Raw genomic sequence first — 16,703 nt, forward strand, 5'->3', positions numbered from 1 at the left:
GATCTCCAGATCTCAGAGAAACCTCTATCAGAAGGGTAGCCTCATGGGCAGCACATCACAACTGCTCCTCAGACAGCAGGAGTTTGAGTCTGACTGAAGGTAATTTCTTGCTCTCTGGACAACAAAATACAGAGGTTACAGCGAGGCAATGAAGAGATCTCCCATGTTTCTTACCCCACATTCTGAAGACCAGAAAGTATAATTTAGAAAGATTGAAGTCTCAGAAGTGTCTCCTGATGTCTCAACTGTCTCTGGCTTCTCCAGCGTCTCTTTCAGAGGCCTTCAACATTGACACTGAACATCCACTGAGATTTAACAGCACACCGGAAGATTTCTTTGGTTACAGCGTTTATCAGACGGAGTTTGGAAGCAGGAAGCAGTGAGTCTCACACACACACACACACACACTGGTGTATTCTGCTGTGTCTGATTGATTGTGCGATGTGTGTGTGTTTCTCAGGATCATTGTTGGAGCTCCATTACAAGGGAATGCAGCAGGGGAGATGTACAGCTGCTCTGCAGATCTGCAGTCCTGCAAACAGCTGCAGCGACCAGGTATCATCTTTCAGTTACTGCTCTGGACTTTCACTGCTTTAATACTGAGCTGATGATGTTCTGCTGGGCTTTGACAGGTTCAGAGAGCATACGCTTCTTCGGCATGTCTGCTGCTGCATCGTCTGCTGCTCTGACTGTAAGTTCACTGGTTCACTCTCTCTGATGGTAAACTCCTTCATTGCATGCTAATGATGTGTGTGTATTTCTCAGAGCTGCAGTCCGTATTTTCTTCATGAGTGTGATGGAAACTCCTATCTGAACGGCATTTGTTACCAGTTCAATAGCAGCTTACAGATTGTCTCCAACTTCACCGTCGCTTACCAAGGTCTGACGAGTCTCTCACACAAACCAAGACTTAAGTTTAACAATCTCAGACTTCAGTAGGTCTGACGAGTCTCTCACACAAACCAAGACTTAAGTTTAACAATCTCAGACTTCAATAGTTCTGATGAGTCACTCATACAAACCAAGACTTATGTTTAACAATCTCAGACTTCAGTAGTTCTGACAAGTCTCTAACAAACCAAGACTTAAGTTTAACAATCTCAAACTTCAGTAGTTCTGACGAGTCTCTCACACAAACCAAGACTTAAGTTTAACAATCTCAGACTTCAGTAGTTCTGACGAGTCTCTCACACAAACCAAGACTTAAGTTTAACAATCTCAGACTTCAGTAGTTCTGACGAGTCGCTCACAAACCAAGACTTAAATTTAACAATCTCAGACTTCAATAGTTCTGATGAGTCACTCATACAAACCAAGACTTATGTTTAACAATCTCAGACTTCAGTAGTTCTGACAAGTCTCTAACAAACCAAGACTTAAGTTTAACAATCTCAAACTTCAGTAGTTCTGACGAGTCTCTCACACAAACCAAGACTTAAGTTTAACAATCTCAGACTTCAGTAGTTCTGACGAGTCTCTCACACAAACCAAGACTTAAGTTTAACAATCTCAGACTTCAGTAGTTCTGACGAGTCGCTCACAAACCAAGACTTAAATTTAACAATCTCAGACTTCAGTAGTTCTGATGAGTCTCTCACAAACCAAGACTTAAGTTTAACAATCTCAGACTTCAATAGTTCTGATGAGTCACTCATACAAACCAAGACTTATGTTTAACAATCTCAGACTTCAGTATTTCTGACGAGTCTCTCACAAACCAAGACTTAGGTTTAACAATCTCAGACTTCAATAGTTCTGACAAATCTCTCACAAACCAAGACTTAAGTTTAACAATCTCAGACTTCAATAGTTCTGACGAGTCTCTCACAAACCAAGACTTAAGTTTAACAATCTCAGACTTCAATAGTTCTGACGAGTCTCTCATACAAACCAAGACCTAAGTTTACCAATCTCAGACTTCAATAGTTCTGACGAGTCTCTCACAAACCAAGACTTAAGTTTAATAATCTCAGACTTCAATAGTTCTGACGAATCTCTCACAAACCAAGACCTAAATTTACCAATCTCAGACTTCAATAGTTCTGACGAGTCTCTCACAAACCAAGACTTAAGTTTAACAATCTCAGACTTCAATAGTTCTGACGAATCTCTCACAAACCAAGACCTAAGTTTACCAATCTCAGACTTCAATAGTTCTGACGAGTCTCTCACAAACCAAGACTTAAGTTTAATAATCTCAGACTTCAATAGTTCTGACGAATCTCTCACAAACCAAGACCTAAGTTTACCAATCTCAGACTTCAATAGTTCTGACGAGGCTCTCACAAACCAAGACTTAAGTTTAACAATCTCAGACTTCAGTATTTCTGACGAGTCTCTCACAAACCAAGACTTAAGTTTAACAATCTCAGACTTCAGTATTTCTGACGAGTCTCTCACAAACCAAGACTTAAGTTTAATAATCTCAGACTTCAATAGTTCTGACAAATCTCTCACAAACCAAGACTTAAGTTTAACAATCTCAGACTTCAATAGTTCTGACGAGTCTCTCACAAACCAAGACTTAAGTTTAACAATCTCAGACTTCAATAGTTCTGACGAATCTCTCACAAACCAAGACCTAAGTTTACCAATCTCAGACTTCAATAGTTCTGACGAGTCTCTCACAAACCAAGACTTAAGTTTAATAATCTCAGACTTCAATAGTTCTGACGAATCTCTCACAAACCAAGACCTAAGTTTACCAATCTCAGACATCAATAGTTCTGACGAGTCTCTCACAAACCAAGACTTAAGTTTAACAATCTCAGACTTCAGTATTTCGAACGAGTCTCTCACAAACCAAGACTTAAGTTTAATAATCTCAGACTTCAATAGTTCTGACGAATCTCTCACAAACCAAGACCTAAATGTACCAATCTCAGACTTCAATAGTTCTGACGAGTCTCTCACAAACCAAGACTTAAGTTTAACAATCTCAGACTTCAGTATTTCTGATGAGTCTCTCACAAACCAAGACCTAAATTTACCAATCTCAGACTTCAGTATTTCTGACGAGTCTCTCACAAACCAAGACTTAAGTTTAACAATCTCAGACTTCAATAGTTCTGACGAATCTCTCACAAACCAAGACCTAAGTTTACCAATCTCAGACTTCAATAGTTCTGACGAGTCTCTCACAAACCAAGACTTAAGTTTAATAATCTCAGACTTCAATAGTTCTGACGAGTCACTCATACAAACCAAGACTTAAGTTTAACAATCTCAGACTTCAGTAGTTCTGACAAATCTCTCACAAACCAAGACTTAAGTTTAATAATCTCAGACTTCAATAGTTCTGACGAGTCTCTCACAAACCAAGACTTAAGTTTAACAATCTCAGACTTCAGTATTTCTGACGAGTCTCTCACAAACCAAGACTTAAGTTAAACAATCTCAGACTTCAGTAGTTCTGACGAGTCACTCATACAAACCAAGACGTAAGTTTAACAATCTCAGACTTCAGTAGTTCTGACGAGTCACTCATACAAACCAAGACTTAAGTTTAACAATCTCAGACTTCAGTAGTTCTGACGAGTCTCTCACAAACCAAGACTTAAGTTTAACAATCTCAGACTTCAGTAGTTCTGACGAGTCTCTCATACAAACCAAGACTTAAGTTTAACAATCTCAGACTTCAGTAGTTCTGACAAGTCTCTCACAAACCAAGACTTAAGTTTAACAATCTCAGACTTCAGTAGTTCTGATAAGTCTCTCACAAACCAAGACTTAAGTTTAACAATCTCAGACTTCAGTAGTTCTGACGAGTCTCTCATACAAACCAAGACTTAAGTTTAACAATCTCAGACTTCAGTAGTTCTGACGAGTCACTCATACAAACCAAGACTTAAGTTTAACAATCTCAGACTTCAGTATTTCTGACAAGTCTCTCACAAACCAAGACTTAAGTTTAACAATCTCAGACTTCAGTATTTCTGACGAGTCTCTCACAAACCAAGACTTAAGTTAAACAATCTCAGACTTCAGTAGTTCTGACGAGTCACTCATACAAACCAAGACGTAAGTTTAACAATCTCAGACTTCAGTAGTTCTGACGAGTCACTCATACAAACCAAGACTTAAGTTTAACAATCTCAGACTTCAGTAGTTCTGACGAGTCTCTCACAAACCAAGACTTAAGTTTAACAATCTCAGACTTCAGTAGTTCTGACAAGTCTCTCACAAACCAAGACTTAAGTTTAACAATCTCAGACTTCAGTAGGTCTGACGAGTCTCTCACACAAACCGAGATTTAAGTTTAACAATCTCAGGATTCAATAGTTCTGACGAGTCTCTCACACAAACCGAGACTTAAGTTTAACAATCTCAAACTTCAGTAGTTCTGACGAGTCTCTCACACAAACCAAGACTTAAGTTTAACAATCTCAGACTTCAGTATTTCTGACGAGTCGCTCACAAACCAAGACTTAAGTTTAATAATCTCAGACTTCAGTAGTTCTGACGAGTCTCTCACACAAACCGAGACTTAAGTTTAACAGTCTCAGACTTCAGTAGTTCTGACGAGTCGCTCACAAACCAAGACTTAAATTTAACAATCTCAGACTTCAGTAGTTCTGATGAGTCTCTCACAAACCAAGACTTAAGTTTAACAATCTCAGACTTCAATAGTTCTGATGAGTCACTCATACAAACCAAGACTTAAGTTTAACAATCTCAGACTTCAATAGTTCTGACGAGTCACTCATACAAACCAAGACTTAAGTTTAACAATCTCAGACTTCAATAGTTCTGACGAATCTCTCACAAACCAAGACCTAAGTTTACCAATCTCAGACTTCAATAGTTCTGACGAGTCTCTCACAAACCAAGACTTAAGTTTAACAATCTCAGACTTCAGTATTTCTGACGAGTCTCTCACAAACCAAGACTTAAGTTTAACAATCTCAGACTTCAATAGTTCTGACAAATCTCTCACAAACCAAGACTTAAGTTTAACAATCTCAGACTTCAATAGTTCTGACGAGTCTCTCACAAACCAAGACTTAAGTTTAACAATCTCAGACTTCAATAGTTCTGACGAATCTCTCACAAACCAAGACCTAAGTTTAACAATCTCAGACTTCAATAGTTCTGACGAGGCTCTCACAAACCAAGACTTAAGTTTAATAATCTCAGACTTCAATAGTTCTGACGAGTCTCTCACAAACCAAGACTTAAGTTTACCAATCTCAGACTTCAATAGTTCTGACGAGTCACTCATACAAACCAAGACTTAAGTTTAACAATCTCAGACTTCAATAGTTCTGACGAATCTCTCACAAACCAAGACCTAAGTTTACCAATCTCAGACTTCAATAGTTCTGACGAGTCTCTCACAAACCAAGACTTAAGTTTAACAATCTCAGACTTCAGTATTTCTGACGAGTCTCTCACAAACCAAGACTTAAGTTTAACAATCTCAGACTTCAATAGTTCTGACAAATCTCTCACAAACCAAGACTTAAGTTTAACAATCTCAGACTTCAATAGTTCTGACGAGTCTCTCACAAACCAAGACTTAAGTTTAACAATCTCAGACTTCAATAGTTCTGACGAGTCTCTCACAAACCAAGACTTAAGTTTAATAATCTCAGACTTCAATAGTTCTGACGAATCTCTCAAAAACCAAGACCTAAATTTATCAATCTCAGACTTCAATAGTTCTGACGAGTCTCTCACAAACCAAGACTTAAGTTTAACAATCTCAGACTTCAGTATTTCTGACGAGTCTCTCACAAACCAAGACTTAAGTTTAACAATCTCAGACTTCAGTATTTCGAACGAGTCTCTCACAAACCAAGACTTAAGTTTAATAATCTCAGACTTCAATAGTTCTGACGAATCTCTCCCAAACCAAGACCTAAATTTACCAATCTCAGACTTCAATAGTTCTGACGAGTCTCTCACAAACCAAGACTTAAGTTTAACAATCTCAGACTTCAGTAGTTCTGATGAGTCTCTCACAAACCAAGACTTAAGTTTAACAATCTCAGACTTCAATAGTTCTGATGAGTCACTCATACAAACCAAGACTTATGTTTAACAATCTCAGACTTCAGTAGTTCTGACAAGTCTCTAACAAACCAAGACTTAAGTTTAACAATCTCAGACTTCAGTAGTTCTGACAAGTCACTCACAAACCAAGACTTAAGTTTAACAATCTCAGACTTCAATAGTTCTGACGAGTCACTCATACAAACCAAGACTTAAGTTTAACAATCTCAGACTTCAATAGTTCTGACGAGTCACTCATACAAACCAAGACTTAAGTTTACCAATCTCAGACTTCAATAGTTCTGACGAGTCTCTCACAAACCAAGACTTAAGTTTAACAATCTCAGACTTCAGTATTTCTGACGAGTCTCTCACAAACCAAGACTTAAGTTTAACAATCTCAGACTTCAATAGTTCTGACAAATCTCTCACAAACCAAGACTTAAGTTTAACAATCTCAGACTTCAATAGTTCTGACGAGTCTCTCACAAACCAAGACTTAAGTTTAACAATCTCAGACTTCAATAGTTCTGACGAATCTCTCACAAACCAAGACCTAAGTTTACCAATCTCAGACTTCAATAGTTCTGACGAGTCTCTCACAAACCAAGACTTAAGTTTAATAATCTCAGACTTCAATAGTTCTGACGAATCTCTCACAAACCAAGACCTAAATTTACCAATCTCAGACTTCAATAACTCTGACGAGTCTCTCACAAACCAAGACTTAAGTTTAACAATCTCAGACTTCAGTATTTCTGACGAGTCTCTCACAAACCAAGACTTAAGTTTAACAATCTCAGACTTCAGTATTTCGAACGAGTCTCTCACAAACCAAGACTTAAGTTTACCAATCTCAGACTTCAATAGTTCTGACGAGTCTCTCACAAACCAAGACTTAAGTTTAATAATCTCAGACATCAATAGTTCTGACGAGTCACTCATACAAACCAAGACTTAAGTTTAACAATCTCAGACTTCAGTAGTTCTGACAAATCTCTCACAAACCAAGACTTAAGTTTAATAATCTCAGACTTCAATAGTTCTGACGAGTCTCTCACAAACCAAGACTTAAGTTTAACAATCTCAGACTTCAGTATTTCTGACGAGTCTCTCACAAACCAAGACTTAAGTTAAACAATCTCAGACTTCAGTAGTTCTGACGAGTCACTCATACAAACCAAGACGTAAGTTTAACAATCTCAGACTTCAGTAGTTCTGACGAGTCACTCATACAAACCAAGACTTAAGTTTAACAATCTCAGACTTCAGTAGTTCTGACGAGTCTCTCACAAACCAAGACTTAAGTTTAACAATCTCAGACTTCAGTAGTTCTGATAAGTCTCTCACAAACCAAGACTTAAGTTTAACAATCTCAGACTTCAGTAGTTCTGACGAGTCTCTCATACAAACCAAGACTTAAGTTTAACAATCTCAGACTTCAGTAGTTCTGACGAGTCACTCATACAAACCAAGACTTAAGTTTAACAATCTCAGACTTCAGTATTTCTGACGAGTCTCTCACAAACCAAGACTTAAGTTTAACAATCTCAGACTTCAGTAGTTCTGACAAGTCTCTCACAAACCAAGACTTAAGTTTAACAATCTCAGACTTCAGTAGTTCTGATAAGTCTCTCACAAACCAAGACTTAAGTTTAACAATCTCAGACTTCAGTAGTTCTGACGAGTCTCTCATACAAACCAAGACTTAAGTTTAACAATCTCAGACTTCAGTAGTTCTGACGAGTCACTCATACAAACCAAGACTTAAGTTTAACAATCTCAGACTTCAGTAGTTCTGACGAGTCTCTCACAAACCAAGACTTAAGTTTAACAATCTCAGACTTCAGTAGTTCTGATAAGTCTCTCACAAACCAAGACTTAAGTTTAACAATCTCAGACTTCAGTAGTTCTGACGAGTCTCTCATACAAACCAAGACTTAAGTTTAACAATCTCAGACTTCAGTAGTTCTGACGAGTCACTCATACAAACCAAGACTTAAGTTTAACAATCTCAGACTTCAGTATTTCTGACGAGTCTCTCACAAACCAAGACTTAAGTTTAACAATCTCAGACTTCAGTAGTTCTGACAAGTCTCTCACAAACCAAGACTTAAGTTTAACAATCTCAGACTTCAGTAGTTCTGATAAGTCTCTCACAAACCAAGACTTAAGTTTAACAATCTCAGACTTCAGTAGTTCTGACGAGTCTCTCATACAAACCAAGACTTAAGTTTAACAATCTCAGACTTCAGTAGTTCTGACGAGTCACTCATACAAACCAAGACTTAAGTTTAACAATCTCAGACTTCAGTATTTCTGACGAGTCTCTCACAAACCAAGACTTAAGTTTAACAATCTCAGACTTCAGTAGTTCTGACGAGTCTCTCACAAACCAAGACTTAGATTTAACAATCTCAGACTTCAGTAGTTCTGACGAGTCTCTCACAAACCAAGACTTAAGTTTAACAATCTCAGACTTCAATAGTTCTGACGAGTCACTCATACAAACCAAGACTTAAGTTTAACAATCTCAGACTTCAATAGTTCTGACGAATCTCTCACAAACCAAGACCTAAGTTTACCAATCTCAGACTTCAATAGTTCTGACGAGTCTCTCACAAACCAAGACTTAAGTTTAACAATCTAAGACTTCAGTATTTCTGACGAGTCTCTCACAAACCAAGACTTAAGTTTAACAATCTCAGACTTCAATAGTTCTGACAAATCTCTCACAAACCAAGACTTAAGTTTAACAATCTCAGACTTCAATAGTTCTGACGAGTCTCTCACAAACCAAGACTTAAGTTTAACAATCTCAGACTTCAATAGTTCTGACGAATCTCTCACAAACCAAGACCTAAGTTTACCAATCTCAGACTTCAATAGTTCTGACGAGTCTCTCACAAACCAAGACTTAAGTTTAATAATCTCAGACTTCAATAGTTCTGACGAATCTCTCACAAACCAAGACCTAAGTTTACCAATCTCAGACTTCAATAGTTCTGACGAGGCTCTCACAAACCAAGACTTAAGTTTAACAATCTCAGACTTCAGTATTTCTGACGAGTCTCTCACAAACCAAGACTTAAGTTTAACAATCTCAGACTTCAGTATTTCTGACGAGTCTCTCACAAACCAAGACTTAAGTTTAATAATCTCAGACTTCAATAGTTCTGACAAATCTCTCACAAACGAAGACTTAAGTTTAACAATCTCAGACTTCAATAGTTCTGACGAGTCTCTCACAAACCAAGACTTAAGTTTAACAATCTCAGACTTCAATAGTTCTGACGAATCTCTCACAAACCAAGACCTAAGTTTACCAATCTCAGACTTCAATAGTTCTGACGAGTCTCTCACAAACCAAGACTTAAGTTTAATAATCTCAGACTTCAATAGTTCTGACGAATCTCTCACAAACCAAGACCTAAGTTTACCAATCTCAGACTTCAATAGTTCTGACGAGTCTCTCACAAACCAAGACTTAAGTTTAACAATCTCAGACTTCAGTATTTCGAACGAGTCTCTCACAAACCAAGACTTAAGTTTAATAATCTCAGACTTCAATAGTTCTGACGAATCTCTCACAAACCAAGACCTAAATGTACCAATCTCAGACTTCAATAGTTCTGACGAGTCTCTCACAAACCAAGACTTAAGTTTAACAATCTCAGACTTCAGTAGTTCTGACGAGTCTCTCACAAACCAAGACTTAAGTTTAACAATCTCAGACTTCAGTAGTTCTGATAAGTCTCTCACAAACCAAGACTTAAGTTTAATAATCTCAGACTTCAATAGTTCTGACGAATCTCTCACAAACCAAGACCTAAATGTACCAATCTCAGACTTCAATAGTTCTGACGAGTCTCTCACAAACCAAGACTTAAGTTTAACAATCTCAGACTTCAGTAGTTCTGACGAGTCTCTCACAAACCAAGACTTAAGTTTAACAATCTCAGACTTCAGTAGTTCTGATAAGTCTCTCACAAACCAAGACTTAAGTTTAACAATCTCAGACTTCAGTATTTCTGACGAGTCTCTCACAAACCAAGACTTAAGTTTAACAATCTCAGACTTCAGTAGTTCTGACAAGTCTCTCACAAACCAAGACTTAAGTTTAACAATCTCAGACTTCAGTAGTTCTGATAAGTCTCTCACAAACCAAGACTTAAGTTTAACAATCTCAGACTTCAGTAGTTCTGACGAGTCTCTCATACAAACCAAGACTTAAGTTTAACAATCTCAGACTTCAGTAGTTCTGACGAGTCACTCATACAAACCAAGACTTAAGTTTAACAATCTCAGACTTCAGTATTTCTGACGAGTCTCTCACAAACCAAGACTTAAGTTTAACAATCTCAGACTTCAGTAGTTCTGACGAGTCTCTCACAAACCAAGACTTAGATTTAACAATCTCAGACTTCAGTAGTTCTGACGAGTCTCTCACAAACCAAGACTTAAGTTTAACAATCTCAGACTTCAATAGTTCTGACGAGTCACTCATACAAACCAAGACTTAAGTTTAACAATCTCAGACTTCAATAGTTCTGACGAATCTCTCACAAACCAAGACCTAAGTTTACCAATCTCAGACTTCAATAGTTCTGACGAGTCTCTCACAAACCAAGACTTAAGTTTAACAATCTAAGACTTCAGTATTTCTGACGAGTCTCTCACAAACCAAGACTTAAGTTTAACAATCTCAGACTTCAATAGTTCTGACAAATCTCTCACAAACCAAGACTTAAGTTTAACAATCTCAGACTTCAATAGTTCTGACGAGTCTCTCACAAACCAAGACTTAAGTTTAACAATCTCAGACTTCAATAGTTCTGACGAATCTCTCACAAACCAAGACCTAAGTTTACCAATCTCAGACTTCAATAGTTCTGACGAGTCTCTCACAAACCAAGACTTAAGTTTAATAATCTCAGACTTCAATAGTTCTGACGAATCTCTCACAAACCAAGACCTAAGTTTACCAATCTCAGACTTCAATAGTTCTGACGAGGCTCTCACAAACCAAGACTTAAGTTTAACAATCTCAGACTTCAGTATTTCTGACGAGGCTCTCACAAACCAAGACTTAAGTTTAACAATCTCAGACTTCAGTATTTCGAACGAGTCTCTCACAAACCAAGACTTAAGTTTAATAATCTCAGACTTCAATAGTTCTGACGAATCTCTCACAAACCAAGACCTAAATGTACCAATCTCAGACTTCAATAGTTCTGACGAGTCTCTCACAAACCAAGACTTAAGTTTAACAATCTCAGACTTCAGTATTTCTGATGAGTCTCTCACAAACCAAGACCTAAATTTACCAATCTCAGACTTCAGTATTTCTGACGAGTCTCTCACAAACCAAGACTTAAGTTTAACAATCTCAGACTTCAATAGTTCTGACGAATCTCTCACAAACCAAGACCTAAGTTTACCAATCTCAGACTTCAATAGTTCTGACGAGTCTCTCACAAACCAAGACTTAAGTTTAATAATCTCAGACTTCAATAGTTCTGACGAGTCACTCATACAAACCAAGACTTAAGTTTAACAATCTCAGACTTCAGTAGTTCTGACAAATCTCTCACAAACCAAGACTTAAGTTTAATAATCTCAGACTTCAATAGTTCTGACGAGTCTCTCACAAACCAAGACTTAAGTTTAACAATCTCAGACTTCAGTATTTCTGACGAGTCTCTCACAAACCAAGACTTAAGTTAAACAATCTCAGACTTCAGTAGTTCTGACGAGTCACTCATACAAACCAAGACGTAAGTTTAACAATCTCAGACTTCAGTAGTTCTGACGAGTCACTCATACAAACCAAGACTTAAGTTTAACAATCTCAGACTTCAGTAGTTCTGACGAGTCTCTCACAAACCAAGACTTAAGTTTAACAATCTCAGACTTCAGTAGTTCTGACGAGTCTCTCATACAAACCAAGACTTAAGTTTAACAATCTCAGACTTCAGTAGTTCTGACAAGTCTCTCACAAACCAAGACTTAAGTTTAACAATCTCAGACTTCAGTAGTTCTGATAAGTCTCTCACAAACCAAGACTTAAGTTTAACAATCTCAGACTTCAGTAGTTCTGACGAGTCTCTCATACAAACCAAGACTTAAGTTTAACAATCTCAGACTTCAGTATTTCTGACGAGTCTCTCACAAACCAAGACTTAAGTTAAACAATCTCAGACTTCAGTAGTTCTGACGAGTCACTCATACAAACCAAGACGTAAGTTTAACAATCTCAGACTTCAGTAGTTCTGACGAGTCACTCATACAAACCAAGACTTAAGTTTAACAATCTCAGACTTCAGTAGTTCTGACGAGTCTCTCACAAACCAAGACTTAAGTTTAACAATCTCAGACTTCAGTAGTTCTGACAAGTCTCTCACAAACCAAGACTTAAGTTTAACAATCTCAGACTTCAGTAGGTCTGACGAGTCTCTCACACAAACCGAGATTTAAGTTTAACAATCTCAGGATTCAATAGTTCTGACGAGTCTCTCACACAAACCGAGACTTAAGTTTAACAATCTCAAACTTCCGTAGTTCTGACGAGTCTCTCACACAAACCAAGACTTAAGTTTAACAATCTCAGACTTCAGTAGTTCTGACGAGTCTCTCACACAAACCAAGACTTAAGTTTAACAGTCTCAGACTTCAGTAGTTCTGACGAGTCGCTCACAAACCAAGACTTAAATTTAACAATCTCAGACTTCAGTAGTTCTGATGAGTCTCTCACAAACCAAGACTTAAGTTTAACAATCTCAGACTTCAATAGTTCTGATGAGTCACTCATACAAACCAAGACTTAAGTTTAACAATCTCAGACTTCAATAGTTCTGACGAGTCACTCATACAAACCAAGACTTAAGTTTAACAATCTCAGACTTCAATAGTTCTGACGAATCTCTCACAAACCAAGACCTAAGTTTACCAATCTCAGACTTCAATAGTTCTGACGAGTCTCTCACAAACCAAGACTTAAGTTTAACAATCTCAGACTTCAGTATTTCTGACGAGTCTCTCACAAACCAAGACTTAAGTTTAACAATCTCAGACTTCAATAGTTCTGACAAATCTCTCACAAACCAAGACTTAAGTTTAACAATCTCAGACTTCAATAGTTCTGACGAGTCTCTCACAAACCAAGACTTAAGTTTAACAATCTCAGACTTCAATAGTTCTGACGAATCTCTCACAAACCAAGACCTAAGTTTACCAATCTCAGACTTCAATAGTTCTGACGAGTCTCTCACAAACCAAGACTTAAGTTTAATAATCTCAGACTTCAATAGTTCTGACGAATCTCTCACAAACCAAGACCTAAATTTACCAATCTCAGACTTCAATAGTTCTGACGAGTCTCTCACAAACCAAGACTTAAGTTTAACAATCTCAGACTTCAGTATTTCTGACGAGTCTCTCACAAACCAAGACTTAAGTTTAACAATCTCAGACTTCAGTATTTCGAACGAGTCTCTCACAAACCAAGACTTAAGTTTAATAATCTCAGACTTCAATAGTTCTGACGAATCTCTCACAAACCAAGACCTAAATTTACCAATCTCAGACTTCAATAGTTCTGACGAGTCTCTCACAAACCAAGACTTAAGTTTAACAATCTCAGACTTCAGTAGTTCTGATGAGTCTCTCACAAACCAAGACTTAAGTTTAACAATCTCAGACTTCAATAGTTCTGATGAGTCACTCATACAAACCAAGACTTATGTTTAACAATCTCAGACTTCAGTAGTTCTGACAAGTCTCTAACAAACCAAGACTTAAGTTTAACAATCTCAGACTTCAGTAGTTCTGACAAGTCACTCACAAACCAAGACTTAAGTTTAACAATCTCAGACTTCAATAGTTCTGACGAGTCACTCATACAAACCAAGACTTAAGTTTAACAATCTCAGACTTCAATAGTTCTGACGAGTCACTCATACAAACCAAGACTTAAGTTTACCAATCTCAGACTTCAATAGTTCTGACGAGTCTCTCACAAACCAAGACTTAAGTTTAACAATCTCAGACTTCAGTATTTCTGACGAGTCTCTCACAAACCAAGACTTAAGTTTAACAATCTCAGACTTCAATAGTTCTGACAAATCTCTCACAAACCAAGACTTAAGTTTAACAAGATTCAAGAGTTTTATTTGTCACATACATAATTATACAGAGTATAACCAGCAGTGAAATGTAGGTCAGGTCCGCTCCAAGGACAGTGCAATTATATAGTATACAAATATTAAGAAGAAGTACAAACATGAAATAAAAGATAAGATAAAATAAGATAAGATAGGATAAAAAATATAAATATAAATGTGCAGGTCAGTATGTTGTTGACAAATAGTAATGAGAGGAATGTGAAAAAAAATAATGTGCAAAAAGTTGTACAGGGTATTTGAATAGCAGCAATATGAGGTAGAGAAAAAATTATGAATAGCTTGTTGATATGGTGATATTACATGGTAGAGAAAAATTATGAATAGCTTGTTGATATGGTGATATTACATGGTAGAGACACATTATGAATAGCTTGTTGATGGTGATATTACATGGGGTCAAGTGATATTATGACACAGAGTTAGAGTTTAGGAGCCTGATGGCCTGGGGGAAGAAGCTCCTCCTAAGTCTCTCAGTTTTTGCCATCAGGCTACGGAAGCGCTTACCAGATGGAAGCAAAGTGAATAGCTGGTTACCAGGGTGATTAGAGTCCTTGAAGATTTTAACAGCTCTACTTTTGCAGCGTTTGAGGTAGATGTCCTGCAGAGAGGGGAGAGCAGACCCTGAGATGCGCTCAGCTAAGCGCACAACTCTCTGTAGTGCTTTGCAGTCCTGATTGGAGCTGTTTCCATACCACACTGAGATGCACTGAGTCAATACACTTTCTATGGCCCCTGAATAGAAAGTTTTCAGGATTGCTGGTGAGACCCTGAATTTCCTCAGCTGTCGCAGATGGTACAGTCTTTGCCTGGCTTTCTTAACCTGTGTTTGGATGTGTGTAGTCCAAGTCAGGTTCTCGGAGATGTTTACGCCGAGGTACTTGAAGCTACTCACCCTCTCCACAGGGGTCCCACTGATCATAAGAGGAGTGTAGGGCTGCTGCTGTCTCTTCCTAAAGTCCATGATCAGTTCTTTAGTTTTGCTCACATTCAGAGAGAGACAGTTGTCCTGGCACCATGATGTGAGTCTCTCTACCTCATCCAAGTATGCGGTCTCATCGTTGTTGGAGATGAGGCCCAGAACCACAGTATCATCAGCGAATTTAACAATGGATGTGGAGCTGTGAGAGGACACGCAGTCATGCGTGTAGAGAGAGTAGAGCAGGGGACTCAGGACACAGCCCTGTGGGGCTCCTATGTTCAGAGTGATGGTGTTTGAGGTGAACTGGCCAACTTTCACCACTTGAGGTCTGCCGGTGAGGAAGTCTTGAATCCAGTCACAGAGTGAGGAGTTTAGGCCGAGGTCAGTGAGTTTAGATGCCAGCTTGATGGGGACTATAGTGTTGAAAGCTGAGCTATAGTCAATGAATAGCAGCCTTACATAATTCCCATTGTTGCTGTCCAAGTGTGTGAGGGAAGAGTGGAGAACGTGAGAAATGGCATCGTCCGTGGATCTATTTGGGCGATAGGCAAACTGAAGAGGGTCCAAAGTATCAGGGATGGAGGAGCAGATGTGGCTCTTTACAAGTCTCTCAAAAACCTTCATGACTATAGATGTGAGGGCAACTGGGCGATAGTCATTCAGGCAAGAGGGTTTATTGTTCTTTGGCACAGGGATAATGATGGATTTTTTGAATGAGGTGGGAACCACGGCGGTAGCAAGGGACTCATTAAAAATGGAAGTGAACAAACCAGCGAGCTGATCGGCGCAGGACCTCAGAACACGGCCGGTTATCCCATCAGGACCGGCTGCTTTCCTGACGTTCACTCTCTTTAGCGCCCTCCGAACCTCATCCTCCGACACGGTGATTACAGGATCATCGCTGCTCTGCCTGCTGCTTCCTGACGCGCCGCCGTCGTTGCCATCGAAGCGGCTGTAGAAGATGTTTAACTCGTCGGCCAGCAACGGATCTGCTCTCACCTCAGCGGAGGATTTGTTTCCGAAGTCACAGATGGTCCTCAGTCCCTGCCACATCCGTCGAGAGTCATTGAGCTGGAAATGAGACTCAATTCTCTCTCTGTATCTGTGTTTGGCGGCTCTTACTGCGCGTCGGAGAGCATAGCACGATGCTTTGTACTCGCTCGTATTCCCAGACAGAAGAGCCTCATTGTAAGCGGCAGTGCGTGTGTTAACCGCGGCACGGATTGTTCTGTCCACCCACGGTTTCTGATTGGAGAATGTCCATATCGTTATTGTTTCTGTGGCTTGCTCGGTTAGCGTGTTTACGAAGCTTAACAATCTCAGACTTCAATAGTTCTGACGAGTCTCTCACAAACCAAGACTTAAGTTTAACAATCTCAGACTTCAATAGTTCTGACGAATCTCTCACAAACCAAGACCTAAGTTTACCAATCTCAGACTTCAATAGTTCTGACGAGTCTCTCACAAACCAAGACTTAAGTTTAATAATCTCAGACTTCAATAGTTCTGACGAATCTCTCACAAACCAAGACCTAAATTTACCAATCTCAGACTTCAATAACTCTGACGAGTCTCTCACAAACCAAGACTTAAGTTTAACAATCTCA

General features: G+C 38.6%; 1 protein-coding gene across 1 annotated transcript in view; it reads left to right on the top strand.

Moving 5' to 3' along the window:
* LOC306872871 (integrin alpha-L-like) overlaps positions 1 to 16,703 on the top strand; it is a 94,663-nt gene that overhangs the window by 13,539 nt on the left and 64,421 nt on the right. Inside the window, exons 2-5 of the mRNA XM_079421757.1 lie at positions 265 to 379; positions 461 to 555; positions 633 to 691; positions 766 to 880. Of these exons, the coding sequence (XP_079277883.1) occupies positions 265 to 379; positions 461 to 555; positions 633 to 691; positions 766 to 880 (384 nt within the window). The remainder of the gene's footprint in view (positions 1 to 264; positions 380 to 460; positions 556 to 632; positions 692 to 765; positions 881 to 16,703) is intronic.

This window comes from Barbus barbus, assembly GCF_936440315.1.
Source record: "Barbus barbus genome assembly, chromosome: 7".
NCBI lineage: Eukaryota > Metazoa > Chordata > Actinopteri > Cypriniformes > Cyprinidae > Barbus > Barbus barbus.